This window comes from Leptinotarsa decemlineata, unplaced genomic scaffold (genome assembly GCF_025532065.1).
Source record: "Leptinotarsa decemlineata unplaced genomic scaffold, Ldec_3_MD MMD2_P_RNA_scaffold_12, whole genome shotgun sequence".
Taxonomy (NCBI): domain Eukaryota; kingdom Metazoa; phylum Arthropoda; class Insecta; order Coleoptera; family Chrysomelidae; genus Leptinotarsa; species Leptinotarsa decemlineata.
This window is the reverse complement of record NW_027412526.1, coordinates 9,970,021-9,989,059: the sequence shown is the minus strand read 5'-3', so window position 1 is coordinate 9,989,059 and position 19,039 is coordinate 9,970,021. Positions and strand designations below refer to the sequence as shown.

At 37.1% G+C, this 19,039-nt stretch overlaps 1 protein-coding gene across 5 annotated transcripts in view; it reads left to right on the top strand.

The window, feature by feature from the left end:
* The window catches only part of Mbs (Myosin binding subunit), a 114,423-nt gene that overhangs the window by 87,159 nt on the left and 8,225 nt on the right, over positions 1 to 19,039 (top strand). For 4 of the 5 annotated variants that reach the window (XM_074173854.1, XM_074173838.1, XM_074173845.1 and 1 more), the window contains 3 exons: positions 14,109 to 14,300; positions 15,460 to 15,546; positions 18,615 to 18,713. In XM_074173854.1, the coding sequence (XP_074029955.1) occupies positions 14,109 to 14,300; positions 15,460 to 15,546; positions 18,615 to 18,713 (378 nt within the window). The remainder of the gene's footprint in view (positions 1 to 14,108; positions 14,301 to 15,459; positions 15,547 to 18,614; positions 18,714 to 19,039) is intronic. The other variant, XM_074173842.1, reaches the window with a different exon arrangement.

The window sequence follows — 19,039 nt, the reverse complement described above, 5'->3', positions numbered from 1 at the left end:
TGTGTTTAGTTTCACGTGCAAGCGTTCCCGGCGTCATTTTCAGATAAATACTCCACGAACATCTGGTTAAATATCGGTGTTTTCGTTTTTAATGTTATTGTTGTGAAGTTCCGTCGACGACATGTACAACAAGCAACCAGTAACTCCGACGAGGCACAGATCCTCTTCGTCGGCCAGAAGCACCGGGTCCTCCTACAACAACAGACCGAGAAGTTTGGGACACTACACGAGCCCCTACAGCTCGCCCTATTCGAATTCGACCAACCCCTATTCGTCTTTCGGCAACTACAACGGTTACGGCTCGAATTACCAGAGCCCCTATTTTCCGAACGGGTACCGGGGTAGTACTACCAGTTCCGGAGGATACGCTAGCCTGAAGATTCCCGCCAAGGCCCTTTTGAATTTGGCGACGTCGAGTTATGCGAAAAAGTACGACTCTGGAAACGATGGCACTAACGGATCTCACGTTTCCAGGAGGGATTTGTCGCGAGGGGGTAGTTATAGGGAGAGGTCAGTGTCGAGGTCGCGAAGCTCGTTGCCGTCCAGCGGTATGGGATCGAAGTCCATAAGTTTGACCTCGTTGAATTCTGAAGGCTATGTCGTAAGTAGAAGGGTCATTTGGGAAAAGTAAAGGCCACTGCACTCTATACTATGATTACAAAATAGTAGGCACTGAATTCTCAGAAATGACGATTTTGCCTTAATCTGCTTCTTGTAGTAGTTTACGGAAATTATGATGGGGAATATGACGATAAAATATATAGAATAATAATAATAATCATAATATTAACGGAGATTTATCGATTCCTAAAAATTACCGACCGATAACATGCTTGAATTCGTGTTATAAGTTATTTACAAGTATCTTATACACACGAATACTCACCGCAGTTGACCGAGTGTTCGAACGGATATATGAGCAGAGAGGGTCGAAGAGAGGAGTCGCTGGATGTAAAGAGAACCTGCTCATCGATAGATGTGTAACCCAGGACTCTATGCAATATAAGCGCAACCTCTCTATGGCCTGGATCGATTACCGTAAGGCATTTGATACAATTTCGCATGAGCTCATCTTGCATTTGCGCAGATGCCTTGCGGAACAACTGATACCACTTTGGCGAACTCGCTTCACCAACACATCTGGTCAAGCAAGAAAGAGTCCAAACAGGGTGGGTCATTTTCAGAAGGGGTGTATTTCAGGGTGATTCCCTCAGTCTCCTTCTCTTCTGCATCTCACTATTGCCATTATCCGTTGCGCTCAGAAATACTCGAGGGTATAACTGTGGCACCCCCGGAAACCAGAGGTGCCACAAGGTCACCCATTTGTTTTATATGGATGATCTTGAACTTTATGCCTCTGGAGAGAAGGATTTCCATCAGTCCTTGAGGGTGGTGGAAGAGTACACGCATGCTGTCGGTATGAAATTTGGGATAGACAAATGTGCAATGATCCATCTCAAAAGAGGACGATGAGGGCATTACGGAGAGGATGTGCAGCTCGTAGATGGAAGCATCCTACATCATCTGGATGCCCGAGAGACGTATACTTACCTCGGGGTGGAACAACGCCACTCACAAGAGGCAACAGCAGTGAAGAACTCTCTCCGCGGCAAGTATCAGCACAAACTTCGACAGATCTGGTCATCGGAACTGTCGGGGAAGAACAAAGTTGCTGCAACAAATATGCTTGCCGTTCCAAACTTACTCTTCTCGTTTGGAATAGTGAAGTGGACTCGTGAGGAGCTGTATCAACTCGATAAAGACCCGAAAAATGATGCATCTCTATAGGAGTTTGCATCCCAAATCGTCCGTTCCACGGTTGTACTTCCCCCGACAACAGGGAGGCCGTGGACTTTTGAGTTTGGAGTGTCTACATGACAGAATGGTACTGGATACAGCCTGTAAAGTCGTCAGGAGTTCGGATCCTCTTCTCTGCATGGTCCGTGACCATGTCCTTCGAACTCAAAAATTTCACCGTACCCAAACAATGGGTACGGTGAGATTTATGTAACAAAATGGGTTCATTCAACACCCAATATCTATCTTGTACTCGATGAAATGGAATGATGAGAACAATCTTGAACCAAATATACTCGAGAATAGTGTATTTTCATTAAAAAAAATCTGTTTAAAATCCGTTTTTCCATTAACCAGCTGTCGCACCCCTACGAACGACAACTAAGCTAAGGATTAACGAGGTATTACCTATTAACGTGTGACTCCTAACCTGTTCAAAATTTTACCGAGTGGCGCTTTTTTCATTCAGGAGTAATCAGAACTCGAGACAAGTAACTCTTTTCTCATTTTTTTCAAATGCAACATTCTGTGAACAAGGCCATACCTGAGCTATGAGCTTGCAAGAAATTTAGCTTTGATTTCTACCGGAAATGTACCTAATCCTTGAAGAAAGTCTGAAAAATTCATTAAATCACAGCAACAACGATTTTTTATTCAATGCTAGAAAAGACAGGTACAGTCGAAGTAAACAGTATTGTGCACACTCAAAGTTGACGGCACTCTCAAAGATCAAAAAACTAATACATGGAAATGAACTGGCTGCGAATAAGTCCACGTGAACTGTAGAATTGGCAGTACGTTCGTTCGATTTCTATTCGTCACCATGTTATGGTGACGAATAGAAATCGGGGAATGCGGGTTATCGCTGTCGTGTCATCAATGTTCAGTTCAGAAACTGATCGTGATTTGAGTGTTGAAATTCGATATTGGTGCAGTTATAATTACTTGAAATTTTTGTTATCTGTTTAAAATGTGGAGTTTGATAACCACGCAGACTTTTTCCAGTGTAGTGATTCCAATAGCGATGGTGAACAATGCGAAAAAGAGATACCAGTGAATACGATTCGGATTCATTTAAATATTGAAACACAGAGGGTATGTTTCAAAATATATAAGAATCTATATCTCAAGTTTGGTTTCGAGGGAAACAAACTATTATAAACAACATCAGATTTCACCGAAATTCCTTTCTCAGCTGTTCGTAAAATAGCCAAAAACAAACCTTATGAACGTAAGACGCGATGTGATACAGGATTAGCAAAACCTCTAGATGTTCATCTAATAAAATCATTGAAAAAAACAATATACGACTGTTACAAAAGCAGTGAGATTCCTACAACTGAAATCATAAGGAAGAAATTGAATACTTTCGGCCATAACGTGAGCTGCTGTGACAAAACTCTTCAGAATTGAATAAAGAAACTAGGATTTAGATTTGAAATAATAAACAAACGTCAAGCAGTTATGGAAAGCAGAAGAATAGTGGAATTGCGTAACAAATACTAAGAACAAATAACTAAATATAGACAAGAAGAACGGCAAATTTTGACAAATCTTGGTATCACACTCACGACACAGTTACGAAAGGGTGGACTGATGGTTCGAGAATATGTACGCCTAACATGCCTGCAAACAAAGGATCGCGGCTAATAATTGTGCATTGCGGAGGAAGTAAAGGATGGGTTCCGAATTCTTTGAAATTATATGTAAAAAACTTGAGAAATGCAATGTTGACTATCATAAGAACACGGAATCTAATATTTTCATTTTAGAAAGCACAAATATACAAGATATGATCAAACAGTCTTCATTTTGAACTATACATAAATCAAATCTTCTATCTTCAAATGTTCTAGTTTATCATTCTGATAACTCATTTTTTGATTAAGTTATGTTTTCCTTTATAATCTTGTGAAATTTCTGAGCGAATAAAATTATTTTTATTCTTGTTAAGTTCATTCATTAGCTCAAATAAGCACCATAAATTCAATTCAACTCCGTTGAAATTTAACGATTATTTATTTTCATATTTGCTTTCTTGGGTCAGTGGTAAATGTCTCGAAAAACTCAGCCAATGTAGAACATATATCACCGGTAATTTATATTTGTTTTGGTCGAACATCTATTTATATACCATTTTTTCTCGACAAACGGAATTATGTAGGCCCTTGGGACGGCGGTGATTAATTAGAGAAAAATCCTTGAACGTGTTTTTTTTTTGACGAAACAACAAATTGCGACGAAGGATAAGTCTATTAATGGGAAGGTTGTCATCACGGGTTTGTTGTCCAAGCGTGAATCACAAAATTTCGACATCATTAGTGTTTTCGAGACAGATTAATATAAAGTAAAATAAAATACTTTCATGCTCCAACCAAAATATATATTGCGACAACTGTGCTCCTAATTATCAACAACTTGAAACCTACATATCAAATCAATTGCGAGTGGGATAGTTTTGACCCGAATTTATTTTAGTGAACTGCGTAATAAAAATGCTCAACTTATTGTTTGAAAGTGTTGTTGATGATCTAGTTTACCCCTATTTCGTTAATATTTCGTTGAATTCATTCGGTGGGTATACTCCTAGAAAACAATGAATATGAAATTTTCTACCGACCTTTTTTTTGAGTATTTTCACCTTCCACAATGTGAAAAATATGAAAATTATCAATGTCAAAGGAGTTGTGAGATTATGTCAATGTTTTCAAATAACGATAAAAATAAAATAAAAACAACAATAAAAATTAATTAGCGCTCCGGGGCGACTTCATTGATTCCAGTGGCGCACCTGCTTTTTCAGCTGCAGGAAAACCCGGAAAAACCTGCAGCACCACATCATCTGAAGATCTTGATCTAGCAATGTCTCCAGAGGTTCCAATAAATTCAATGCATCGCCAGAACACTTCGTGACACGACTATCGTCAAACTTAAACCAGTCCGTTTCTTCTTTGGCGTAATAATGACCAAATTCAACGCCAGGTTGAAATGTTCATCTATTTCGAACTTTCCAAAGAGTTTCTTGCTTCCGTTAGAGGTTGAGCCTTGTTTGAAAATCATCAGTGTTATTATTAGATTGACTGGTGCCTCAGCTATACTTGTTTCCTTATAACAGTCAGTTAGTTTGGCGCATGTTTGACAATACAGTCGATCATCACCTGTTAAAAATTCCATTTTCAGATGATTTAACAATAAGCTTTGCACGGACTGGTAATTAGTCGTAGTAGGAAAAGCTAGATGAAGTTCCAGAAATTCACATAAGTTTTCAGTACTTCTTGAACATTTACCACAAAGTAAACAAGTGAGGATTTTTCCACCAAAAGATTTACAAACACAAGACGAGATGGGTTGTACGGAATCATTTAGTCCAGAGCGGTCAGGAGTATTGATTTTGCTATTGTTTTGCTCACGAAGAGTATTCAACAAGAACCCCAAGAATTCGGAACAATCCTCTTGTTGTCCTAACGAGTATCTAGTGGACTTCAAAGACTCCAGAAAATCGGTTTCTTACGAAACTGCAGCTGCATGAACAGTTGTTTGAGTTTGATGAATAAGTAGGAAACATTCCCGTTCTCGTTCATCATTAAAACTTAGTTCTTGAAATTCTTCGTCATGAACAACACTTGTAAAATGCTATTCATGTAGCAAATGTTTCCTAAATCATCCAATCCAATTTTCTTCTCTAGATTTTCAGGACAACTCTCTACTGATTCGTAAGGAAGAACACTTTTCACAGAATCTCCATAAGAACCATTTCTCAAGCTGCGATCGATCCTTCCAAGTGAAGAAGGGTTTCGTAGAGGGATCGATTCGGCTCTTGCTTCAAGAAGCTCTTCCACTGAAAGGGTACCAGTTCTACGAGGACTGCAACTCATTTTTTGGGGGCAAGAATGACCCGAGTCCACTGACCGCACTGAAAAAGAAGAAGGTGGATCAATCACTTGTGAATTAACCTTGATAGGAGACTGATAAATATCCACATATCTCGGCTTGTTTCGAAGAGGTTTCAGTTCCGTAGTGAAATTAGGGCAATGCATGATCTCATCAAAATTATGTGAAGGAGGAATAGTTCCAAGTACTGAAGCAGCATTGCCACGTTGAATACCAATACTAATTCTTTCTATCAAAAAAGAGGTAGAACGGTGATCTTTCGTTACTTGGCCTATTCTCCTTCCGAGTTCATGAACGAATAACAGAGAGTCCGGGCCATAAACACCAAAAGTTTCAACCGCTACTGGATGAAACAGATAGTCGTTTCCAAGATTTTGGTATTTTTTCCTTTTCAATTTCTCGCCAGACAATGCTGCAGTTGACAATGTTGTTGATTGACAACTGAAACATTCGATGTAATACAAGGTACTCTCCGATATCAGTCTGTTGCCATTTCGCCACAAGATGGTCTACTCCCTTTCCTTGATGTAATGTTGATACAAATGTTTATCGGAAGAAAACACATCCAAATAGATTTCTTCACTACACATCGAATCATCATCCGAGTGTTGAAAAAGGTATAATAAATTGTCTTTACAACAGAGTAAAACGATATGCAATTCAACTGAAAATTTCAATAAAGAAATATCATTAATTAAATATGTTCTGAAAGATAACGCTTATCCAGATTCGTTCATAATTTCAACTATAAATGCAATAGAAAATGAAGATTCAATTAAAAACCAAACGACCCTACAAACAGCTTCACAAATTCAACAACATCCAACTCAACAATTACCGACTCAACATCCACCGACACCTTTCACAACTAACGTTATACCTTACATTCCAGGACTATCTGAAAAAATAAGACGAATTGGAAATAGGTATGATGTTAGAACTACTTTCAAAACAATACACTGTGATCTATTATACTCACACATACAAAACCCAACAACACTGAAGAAAAAACAAAAAACTGCATTTACGAGATACCTTGTTCTTGTGGTAAAAGTTATATTGGGGAAACTTCGACACCATTGAAAGTGTGTGAGAATGAGCATCGAGATTACATAAAAAATAGACAATTGACAGGATCTTAATTGTCAGAACTCATTTTAAAATCAGACGGTGAACATCGAGTTCAATGGAACAAGACAAGATTGATTACCAATGAGCCTCACTCTAAGAGACGTAAACTAAAAGAATCAGCGTATATTCTCAAATCTGGAGGGAATTGTATTTCGAACAGCTCCTTAGAAATAGACCATACTTCGCTACCCATTTTGAAAGAAATTTTGGATAGTGGCGAAACGGCAAAAGACTGATATCGGAGAGCACCTTGTATTACATCGAATGTTTCAGTTGTTCAGTTGTCAACGTTGACATTGACACTTCAAAACTCCTTTGAGATCTGTCGAAGAAGTTGAGAAATAAATAATCAGCAAACGAATAGACGGAGGCAGATTTTGGCCTCAGAAACGTTAAGATAAGTATTGTAACGAATTAAAGAATTAACTATCTTAAACAGATTTATTTTTAACAATATTTCACTATCACAAATAATGTATGTACAACACTTAGCAACTAACGCTTAATTTATCTTTACAGTTCGAATTCTAGGTACAGACTACTTGGCCGACAAGAAGTGGCGCCTTTTTATATCGTCAACGAACGCTCCAGATTTCTCTAGGGATTTCGGCACTGGCCTGGATTATTCGCGGTGGCTTATCGAGTACATTCCCGATGAGTCATGCGTTTGCTCGCTGAGATATCGGTCAGGGCCGGCTTCAGATTAATTACAGTATTGTATTATTTCTTCGCAATTTTTTTAAGGGAAACTTGTTGAATACAAGTTTCTGATAAATAGAACTACTTTGATTTTACGCAGTAACTTATCGGGGTAAACTAAAACATTTGTCCTTTCTACACATGTATAAAGTTCTCCATTATAATTTTCATATTTTTCAGATTGTGGAAGGTATAAATGCCCAAAAAAGGTCGGTAAATGACTTTCGTTGAATATGAAATTTTCATATTTATATAACTTATCTCTATATCATATTTATATAACCCTTCTAGGCCATTTAGGGTTATATCCCCTTCACCGTCAAGAAGTCCCCTCAGTGGCGGATTTACCAGCAGGCTGAGTAGGCTTGAGCCTAGGGCGGCGGATTTGTGCCAAACATTTTTTTTTGTCTTACAGAAATAAAAAATAAATTAATACCTGAATATTATTAGATTTCACCACTTAACTGAACCTGTCAAAGTGGGGAATTTGACGTTTGTCAATCTGCTAATACTTTTTTTATACTACGTATTCGTGTTGGTAGTCTTATTTGGAGTAGGGTGCGGAACAGTGTTGCCACTCCAGATTTTTTTCTGGGTAAAGCGGGTTAGATTCGACAAAAACGGGCTAGTACTAGCTCGCGAATCCAAAAAATGATATTAATTGAAGCTTTTTGTTTGTATACAGTTCCCGTGGATTCACCTCATTTAATTTGTTCAACACCTCATAAATTTGTTGATTGTCAAAAAAATTCAAATTGTGACAACTTGACAAGTGACATTTCCAACTACCAAAGGACATCATTTAAACACGGGTGTTCGATAACAATAAATTTGACATTTTCAATCTATAGGTGCATTCCCAATCTCACTAAAATGAAAAATTTTACAAATTTAAAAAATCGGGTTAGTTTTGTTAATGGAGGGCTTGAGGGCTAGATTGACTAGATCATTCGCTAAGAGTGTCTGGCCAAAATGAAAGGGCTGGGGGCGGTCTGGTCGCCGAGGGAGCCGAACGTCACGTCACGTGTAGCAGCATTGAGTTCCGGAGCAAGAGAGAAAGATATAGAGCGGTGTCAGCGGCAATACAAACTGGGAAGTCCCGTCCCGTATTTAATTTTTGTCAAAAAGTCACCTCGGATAATTGCGTCTTGCAATTTCTAATTAAAAGTGTTTAGTGGGTTGTATATATGATTTGTCAACCATTCATCAAAAATTAGTACAAGGATTCTTATATAGTTTATTAATTGTGATGAGTATACCATTTGTTTAGAAACTGTGCAGTTATTTTTGGAATCCAATGATGTTAACTTTTCAGGGGCAAACATTTTTAGAAAAAGAAGGTCCTAGAGAGGCAATACCATTTTATTCACTTTCAAATCACAAAAATATGCATAGCATAAACAGAACTGATAATCGAATGAAAAATGATGGTATATATTTTGTACCACTGCCCACTAAGGGACATCACTGTTTGTTATGGAAATCTTGAAAACATGATTTCTTCTTCACTAAACAGAGTGGTACTTGACATACCGAACATATCCAATATGTACTACTTTGTTTTCTTGATGTGCTGCAATGTGCACAACGACGTCTTGTAGCCTTTTCTGGTTGATGAGCGCTCTCGGTTGTTCTTATTTCGAAAGGTACATGTGGTTTAGACTTTTTGATTTCAATAATTCCTGGAATTAAAGATGGTCCTTTCCTATTGATGATATATTTTGCCACAAGAGAAAACACTATTTGTCTTCTGAAGTCTTTCATTGATAGCTTCTCTAAGTCCAATTCCTTATACAAAACGAAAGCATTAACAACAGCCGCGTCTACTAAATAAAAGAAGATGCGATGCCACCATTTTTTCGATTTACGATCAATTTTATATATATTGAGATTTTGATCGAATTTATCCACGTAATACATTTTTTTGTTGCTATCTATCAAAGCATTTGGAAAAGACATTTGAACAATACTTCCGTCCTCATTTTTTCGATCAACTTGGCCCATACTAGTAGGATTATGGAAGTTAGATAAAACATGAACACTTCGATTGTCTCGCCACTTTATGGCAACGAGGCGTGTATCAGATGTTGAAATCTGAGATTCGCCACGTTTTCAAACATGAACACTTCGATTGTCTCGCCACTTTATGGCAACGAGGCGTGTATCAGATGTTGAAATCTGAGATTCGCCACGTTTCAAAAGTTTATCAGGTTTAAAATTTGGAAGCAATCTTCTGCTTGGGTTGACCGTGCCACAAGCGTGGATATTTTTAGTCTTGAGGTCTTCTAACAGCTGTACACTAGTAAAAAAATTGTCAAAATAGACAACGTGATGCTTTTCCTCCATACCTCAATATACTCCTCCCTTTGAATTTGATCATCGATTCATCGATGGCCAACTCCCTAGAAGGAGCCATGCAGTCCATGAAATTTTTAGATATTTCGTTCAGAACGGGCCGTAATTTATAAAGTTTGTCATAGCCTGGCTCTCCTTTCTTGGGCATAATTATATTATCATTCAAAGGTAGGTTCGAAAGGATCCAGCTAAATCGCTTCACTGGCATCAGTGAACTGATATATGGGTCATTCAGATCTCAAGAGCTACTCCAATGATCTTATAGCTGGGTAGCCTTTTCAAACCCAGTTTATGGCAAAAAAAACTTTCATTTCTGATTTGTCCGTAGTTTTAGGTCTCATGGAGGTTTGACGGCAGTATAAATTAGTTTGGAAGACTATATACTCTATGAGATCGTCGGTGAAAAATAGTTGGAAAAGTTTTCCAGGTGTAGGAGAGTCCATATTTTTCACAAAATCTTACTCCAGTCTCCGCATTGAAGATTTCTGGATCTTCTGGCATAGTATTCCTAGACCAGTCACGTGTATTCGACGTCATGTACAGCTGCTGTTGTATCAATGAGAGAGGCAAATTATTTTCTGGATCTGAATCACTATCAGGCTGTTTAGTATCGATATTGATGTCGATATTTTCGAATTCATCTTCGGATTGTTCCACTATTGATTCAGGATCTGAGGGTATATATCTTCGGCATCAATATTGTCAATTTCCTGTATGAATTCTTCATAAGTCATACCCTGAAGTTTGAATGGTAAGGATTCCATTACGAAACGCTGGAAAGAAGAAAATCATTGTTGAGGGGCGGTGGTACAAATAAGGTACCACAAAACTACACAAAATATTTCAACGATGAATGGATAAACTCGAATGATTCCGTGAACAGCATAGTCTACAGACATCATCAAAAACATCAGTAACAATTTACAAAAATATCCCATTGTTCTACTTACTTTTGTAGGAGTTTTATAAGAAGAGAACACAATTCACGATACGCTTCAGTGATCATAACCTAAAATGACGCGTATTGTTGAAAATAGCGGCAGAAAGTGAGCCAGCGGTAAACTATATAGTTGAGTAACTATATAATATACACACTGGTTATAGATTTGAACCGAGGTCCGACAACTACAAGTATTGGGACTAGGTGGTACGTTTTCTGGACCAGCGCCCCATTAAATGCAATATTTTCTGGGTACACTTTATGAACCAGAGCCCCTCAAAGAGTTAAATATCAGTATCTTGCTAACTAGAGATTTGTATGCTGCTGTATGTTAGTATTTATTGATTTCATGGATTACATTCGTGTTAGGAATCACACGTTAAAAGGTAAGACCTCGTTAGTCCTTAGCTCGCACAAGTTTCTCAACTTCTGAGAGTTGTCTTAGTATGGGGACGACAGCTGATTAACGGAAAAACAGATTTTAAACATATTTTTTTTAAATTATTTAGAAGCACAGAAAATTTAGTGAACTGGTTTAGAATAAATGCTCTTAGTTTAGAAAATTTACTGGACAGGTTTAGAATGACTGTAATCAGTTCTTAATTTTTAATAAGATATGAATTTTTACAAAAACAAAGAATCATTTTTCAGTCTTTTAATTCTAAAATATTTTCGTCCACCGTCTTTTGTCCGTGTAGGGTATCGAAATGCAGAGGTCGGAAGGGGCGGCAAAATTGGAATAGCCTACTGGCGGCAAATGTGTTATTCGCCACTGAGTCCCCTTCAAAGTAGCCCCCCCTCAGATATAATACACTCGGGGCCGCGTTTTTTCCAATCCTCAACGCAGTTATGATACGCACTTTTTGGTATGTGCAGCGATTCGGTTCTAATCTTAATGCCAAAACAGGACTGTACGGAGGATGCGTCATCAATCTAACGTTTTGACTGCTCAAAAATTCACCTATTTGACGAGATGTGTGAGAGCTGACATTGTCATGATAGAGAATGATTCGTTAGTTTTACCATTTTCTCCGAAGACTTCCGGCAAACAAATGGTTGTACATCAAAACGTTGTGAATTAGTTTACGCCAAAAAAAATATCAAACTTCATTATGGTGTTGCCACATTTTACCTATTGGCATTAGTATTGCCAGTTCCCAAAACATTTAAAGTCCCCTATCTTAATTATTACACATGATTTGTCACCAGTTATGGCCCTTTTTAGCAAATCTGGATCGCCGTTGATGTTATTAAAAAAATTCCTGAGCGATGCTCATGCGACGGTTTTTTTTCATCAATATTGAGCAATTTTGGAACGAACTTCGCTGCCAAACTATTCAGGGGCGTCCAGGCCGAGTATCGAAATTCACATCTTCTATGAAAAGCTTGTGTACCACTTGTAAACATTTTTCTGACGCAGAGTACAATCACCGTATGCCACTGTCAACTTTCAAGTGATTTTAGAGCACTTAATTCTTTTTTTTTACACGACATTTTATGCAAATTCTTTTATCGATTTTTTTTCGATAGCGAAAAAGCGCCGAACGCGAAAAACACTTTCACGCCTCTCACTAACAAACTGAACTTGACTGAATGTTCGTAGCCCGCAAAATTTGAACATTTATCTTATTTTTTGAACTGACCTTGTATGCCTTCATTTACTGTGATTAACAAAATATTGAGTCATAAACATAAAGTGCACTCCAGTCAAAACGAGCCACCCTGAATAAGTCAAACGTCAAATTTAGTTTTCAACTTTTTTTCGTTCAATTCATGGATCATTTTAATTTTGTGAAGACGGATTCAACGTATAAAAATGTTTGGAACAAAAGTTATAGGCAATTTAATCCTCAAAAATATTGGTAATGAACATAAATAGCGAAAAACCCATAGGAAACGAGATATTTGAAAAAAATATGCAAAAAAACTATTTTTGTGACCTTTGACCTGTATCTGTAGAGTAGGTAGGGTGAGTGTAGGCCCACAGCACTAATGCCACATGTGACCCATTGTACATCCTCCCGAGGAGTTGTCCTCCTAGGTCATCATCGTCCATCCTGTCCTTTCCAGGAAGGTGGACAGGTCATTGGGAGACATCTCCTTTATATTGGCAGGTGTAGGACAAGACTCGCCGAACACACACTCACTTTGGCAGCCTTGAGGTGTCTCACGGTGGCCTCCGCGAAGGTTTTGGAAGGTGCAGCGATATTACTGTCGTTGCGCGGCTTCTTCAACCTTCTTGGGGTTCCCTCCGTGGAGTTGCACAAGTGAGGAGCTTTTCTGCAGGGACAGCCGATTCCTTGCCTTTCAAGGCGTCGCTCTTGGCACCCGCCGCAGGAAGTGCCCTTGCTGTTGGAGGTGAAGTGTGGGAGGAGGAGGGTGCATCTCCTTTATATCGGCAGGTGTAGGGCAAGACTTATAATGATAATGTTATCATCTACCGAGGCTTTAGCAATATCTTGGTGGCACTCTAGTACTAGCTCTGAGGTAACACGTTATCTGTTCAAGGCTAAGACCTTTGACCTTGGATTTTAATAGTCGCGTACACCCTACTATATGTAGGTTTTGAGACAACTTTTAGAATGTCAAAACACAAGTTTAAAAGAGTTAATAGCTGGGTATCTCAAATTCCGAGATACTTACCAAATTTTGACTAAGATGACTGGACCATGTTCATCTTTCTGAATAACAATATGAAAGGGATTATGTTACATTTCGTAACGCAGCGCCCATCGTTACTTTACATAAAAACGGGAAAAAGGAGGTATTCATCGAATGTATTGATAAGGCCCAGGAATTTAGAAAGAATGCAGTTGAACGATTTGGAACTCCGTGAAAACTAATATTCTATTTTTATTTTTTTACTGCATATATTTATAGACTGGTACTAAACAAGCTGGACTTCTTTTATTTTTCTGAAACTGTGAAAACAATATGAAGAAAAGAGTCTTGTATGTTTGTGATTGACACATTAAACTCATCTAAGAGGTTTGTCATTGAAACATGAAAATGAAAAAGTATTTTCAAAAGATATCATTTTTTGGGGAATCCTCTAATAAAATCTAAATACTGAGGGATTTCCAAAAATAAATTGAAGAAAAACACATCAATAAAACTCCACCAGATGAAAATTCTATCCAAAACAACTATTTTCGAGTGTGAACATTGATCACCAAACATTCGTAATGGAATGTATGCGGGAGTATTGATATAAAGTGTCCCAGGAATAGCTAACTCCCTATCTTTTAACTATTTATTTATTTACTTATTTTTTTTTCTTTATATTCTGTTACAGAGTGGAACAGACAGAAGCAGCAGATCCAGGATAAGTAGTACCTCCGACATTCGAAACGAAAATGGAGAAATTGACTATAAAAAGTTGTATGAACAGCAACTAGTCGAGAATGAAAGACTCAAGGACAAATTAAGGAAATCGGACGAAGAATTGAGGGAAACTAAACAGACTTTGGAAAAAATCAATTTGGTTGTAAGTATTAATTTATTTGGTCATATTCATCGACGAATTTAGTAATTGTTTGGGTGACATGAAGAAATATTCAACTACAGTTCAAGACCAAGTTGCATATATTTCACAACATTGAAACAAAAAGTTGAAAATTCAAATCAAAAATAAAAGTCTTATAAAAATGCATTAATGAATGTATACATTCAAGAGTTGAAATAATTGAAGCTAAAAAATTCTAAGAACAGAAGTCAATTACAGATGTGGATTACAGTTTTTCTACATTGCAATTGAAAAAAACAGTTTAGTAGAATACCAGTCAAGAACAATGTATTACGTCTCTTTTTTTTCTGATTGATTCGGTTGTTACTTGATGAAGATCCATAGTAATTTCAAAAACTACACCTCACGATTTGATCTCCACAAACTTTATTTGAAAAATATATCAGAACATGTTTCGCTGGCACAGTAGCTTCTTTATCAAGTGATTTAAATACTTCAAGTTGTTCTTACATTATATATAATATATATAACATCTTCTAGAAGATGATATGAATATGTTGAATTTGTTTTCTTATTTACATAGCTCGTATGATGTTCCTGAGTTTGATTCCTAAATGTTCTGCCAGTTTGACCAATATATCCCTTTGGGCACGTTCCACACTTCAATTTATATACTCCTTATTTCTCGAATTTGGATGTTTTATCTTTATTATTTTTAACTAACTTTCACAAAGTAGCAGCTTATAATAGCATGATTCACAGATTAGTCAATGCTCCTCTTTCAATAGATAATTTCAATAAAGAACTCAATATCATCAAGCAAATTGCGCTTTACAATGGGTTTAAAGCCGAATTAATAAACAAAATACTTTCCAAGGAAGCAAAAGCGATTCAAGACGTTTTTCCTATTGAAGTAGATAATCAAAATTATAGAGCTTTAACGTATTTTGGACAACCAACGGAAAAAGTGACTTAATTTTTGAGAAAACGATATATTAAAATTGCATATAGAACAAGTAATACGTTGGGAAAGTTAGTTAAAAGTAATTCTCAAAATTCGAGAAATCAGGAGTTTATAAATTAAAGTGTGGAACGTGCCCTAAGGTATATATTGGTCAAACTGGTCACTTGCTTATTCATTGTTGTTTTTTTTTAATACTCAATAACTTTTCCGTTTCAGACCAGTAAAAACTCGTTATCCGAACTGGAAAAACGCGAAAGAAGAGCCATGGAACGAAAACTAAGCGAAATGGAAGAGGAGCTAAAGGTTAGTGAACCTTTTGGGCATCTATTTTATGACATATTAAACTACAGTACTAATGGTATTAGAGTTTCAACACTGAATCAAAGTCATTTTTGACCGAATCACTTGATTGTTTTTTTTAAAATCAATTGTAAATTTTCATCAGTTTATTACATCAGCGATCGAAGTGTCCGAAAGTGTGCGAAAGAAATCATGTTGAGTAATTATTGGCCTGATCTCGCTCTAGGCTTGTATTCCACATTATCCTATGTCTCTTATGTTTCTTGAAAGCCTTCAAAAAAGATTCCCGTTGGAAATATAAAAAAAATTGATTTTCCACTTTGTTATTACTAATCAAAGACGTTAGAAAGTGAAAAATTCAATTAAAGCAATGAAAACATTTTTTTTTCCAACGGGAATCTTTTTTAACGGCTTTCAAGAAAATTTGAGGTTTTTAGTTTAAAAATTATCAGGGTTTTAATGTGAATTTAAAATTTTTTAAAATTGGATACTTAATTAACTAAAGTATATTTAATAAAATAATCACGGAAAAAAAAATTTCCAAGGATTTTCGTTTATTCAAGTGTCTAGAAGGTGTGTGAATTTTTTTCATAGTAATGATATTCAATGGTTTGAAATAATTTTTATTGTTCAAAGGTCCGTATTGGTCAGCGCGTACGGGACGCGCATTGCCCGCTTTTAGCGCTATTTTCGCCTCTAAATTAAAATTATAAATATTGGTGATAGAGTACCGGGAGGTTAGACCTTTTCAAAGGAAATTTCCTCCTCTTTAAGGACCTTTTATTAAATTTCGAGCCCCTCTTGAAATTTTTCAAAAAGTTAGGTAATTCCGTATCGAATCAGCCTTTAATCATAATTTTCGGTGCCCTTGGACATAAGTTCCAAAAAAAGGATCTTGTGACCCAGACTATTAGGTTAGGTCGAAAGTGAGTGGTTCTATTCGACCCTCCAGCGCAACCCGCAATGGTTTATTGTGGTTCACACCTATTCACACTCGACCAAATAAACCCAGCTTCTCAACGAAGCTGATTAGTTTGTATGGTGAGTGGTCTTTCAGGTCAGATGGTAAGAGTAAGACTCTGCCGAACTCTAAAAACCTGATTCGGTCCCCAGCGGGGCAGGCAAAAAGTATATGCTCTGCTGTTTCTTCATCATTTTCCAAACAGAGGCGACACACACTGTCTTCCGACAGTACGAGACTCTACATATGATGATTCAAATGACAGTGACCTGTAAGAAGGCCTGTTAGACATCATAGTTCATCCCTACTGTAGTCCAACAACTGTTTGGTATCAAGCTTCGAATGGTGAGCCAATCCTGGAAGATTCTGCCAGAAGTCCATAAATCTGCTTGCCATCCAGGTGTTCAATATTTGTTTGGCAAAGCCTAAAGCGATGCCAATGATAGGTTCTGGTCCGATGAAGCTGCTTGCAGCACCCTCCTTTGCAAGGGAGTCAGCAGCTTCATTGCCTTCCAGGCCAGTATGGGCAGGAATCCAGACCAGAGACAATCTGTTAAGTCTTCCTATCGAGGAGAGTCGTTTTTGTCAGTTTGCTACCAATTGAGACTTTCCTCAGTAGACGCCAAGAGCTTTCAACGCCGCTTGACTGTCCGAGAATATTTTTAATGATTTGTGTAGTATCCGACCGTAACTGGTTTTTACGACCGAAACCGAATTTCGGCAACGGTCTCAATTTCCGCCGAAACTGAAACTTCCTTACAAAGATTATGTTTTGAGGGAAACATAAAGCAAACATTATATAATCAGTCAGCCTTAATTTTTTCATCTTTAAATCACAACGTTATGTAGTCTTCGACATTTTCACTTATTGATAATCAACAATCAACATAACAACCCCTTACTTAAGAAAAAATATTAATTGCACCTTAAAAATACTTAAAGTAGGTGAAGTGTTTATTTGAGTAGGTGTAGAATCTTCTTTTGAATATTATCAGTGGTTTTTCAAAAATAGTAAACATAAAATTACTTATTTAAGTTGTTACTCAATATCAACATAGGTACTTAATAGGTACTTAAATCACAAAGTAAGTAACGAGTCACGACATGTAAGGCAGATGGACATGGCAAAATGTCTTCGTCACTTGTATGAAATTCAACGCCCGAACATGCCCGATCACAGCGCGAGAACTCCCGAATGCAGTTTCTGTCATAGTTTCGGTAGGTTTGCTGCCGAAACCGAAACTAAACCGAAATCCGAAACTCTACCGAAACCGAACTTTCGGTCGGACACTAGACTTGTGTATGAGGTTGGATTTATCCAATTTCAATCCCTAGGCAGGTAGATATCTCTGTCCTGGGTCTGCGACTAAAAACACCTGCACCAGAACCGGAAGGTGTTTTTGATCCATCTGTGAACCAACAACTATCTGCTCTTAATATTTCCTTCTCCCGCAGGATCCAGTCCTTTCTACTCGGGAATAGTACTTTATAAGGCAGTTCGTAGTTGACAGTTGGAGGCATAAAGTCAGAGGTCATTTCCTGAATGCTGTGACTTCCAGTGTCAACCAAAAGTCTGTGGTACTCTGCGTTAAATTGATTTGTGCAATTGGCAGTGTGCACAAGTCTGTATGCAGTCCATCTAGCCTCTCTCTCCAGAAGAATGTGGAGAGGAGGACCCAGACTATAATGCTTTATCTTCAAGTCATTATCATCTCTTTGCGTTTGGCATAAATGAAATGATATAATATATGAGATTGAGAAGATGAAATGATGTTGGAGGATTTATTCAATATATTATATTGAATATATCCTCCTCCTTATATTGAATAAATCCTCCAACACCATCATTTCATCTTCTCATATATTTTAGTATATATTTATTAGTGTATATATATTTCAGTAGTGTTGGAAAATATAATGAGTGTTGGAAGCGTTTGGTTTTAGGAAGTATCCATAAATTATTTTAACATGTAGTTGTTCTTAAATATTCCCAAAAAATATTAGTGGCAGCCCGAGATTAACAAATTATTATCACCTTGAATTCCAAAAGACAGATTAAATAAAAATCAAGTCTTGAGGGAACATTTTGAAATTCATGTTGTTGTTTTAGCAATTACAAAAACTGAAAGCTGAGAATGAGCGTTTAAAGGCCGACAACAGATCACTTACACGTGTCATCAACAAACTTACCAACTCTCCGAAAAAATAGGTAAACAATATCCGATGCCAATGCCACATGTCGCTGAAGCTGTTTTCGAAGTGTTTTGTTTTGTTACGTTTTCTATGTTTTCATTTAACAGCTTTGCCTACAGCACTAAATATTTTATGGATTATTGTGCATTTTGATATTCACACAATAATTGAATTTTAGTTTTTCATTTATTCATTTATCGTTTAACTCACTAACATGAACAATTATATGATTGAAATTGTTTGAGAAACAAGAGAAAAAATTCTAGTATCGAGATGATTTGAAGGGTTTTCAATTTTCAGTTTTCTAGTTTTGTAGGCGATACAACAAAAATGGAGGCTATT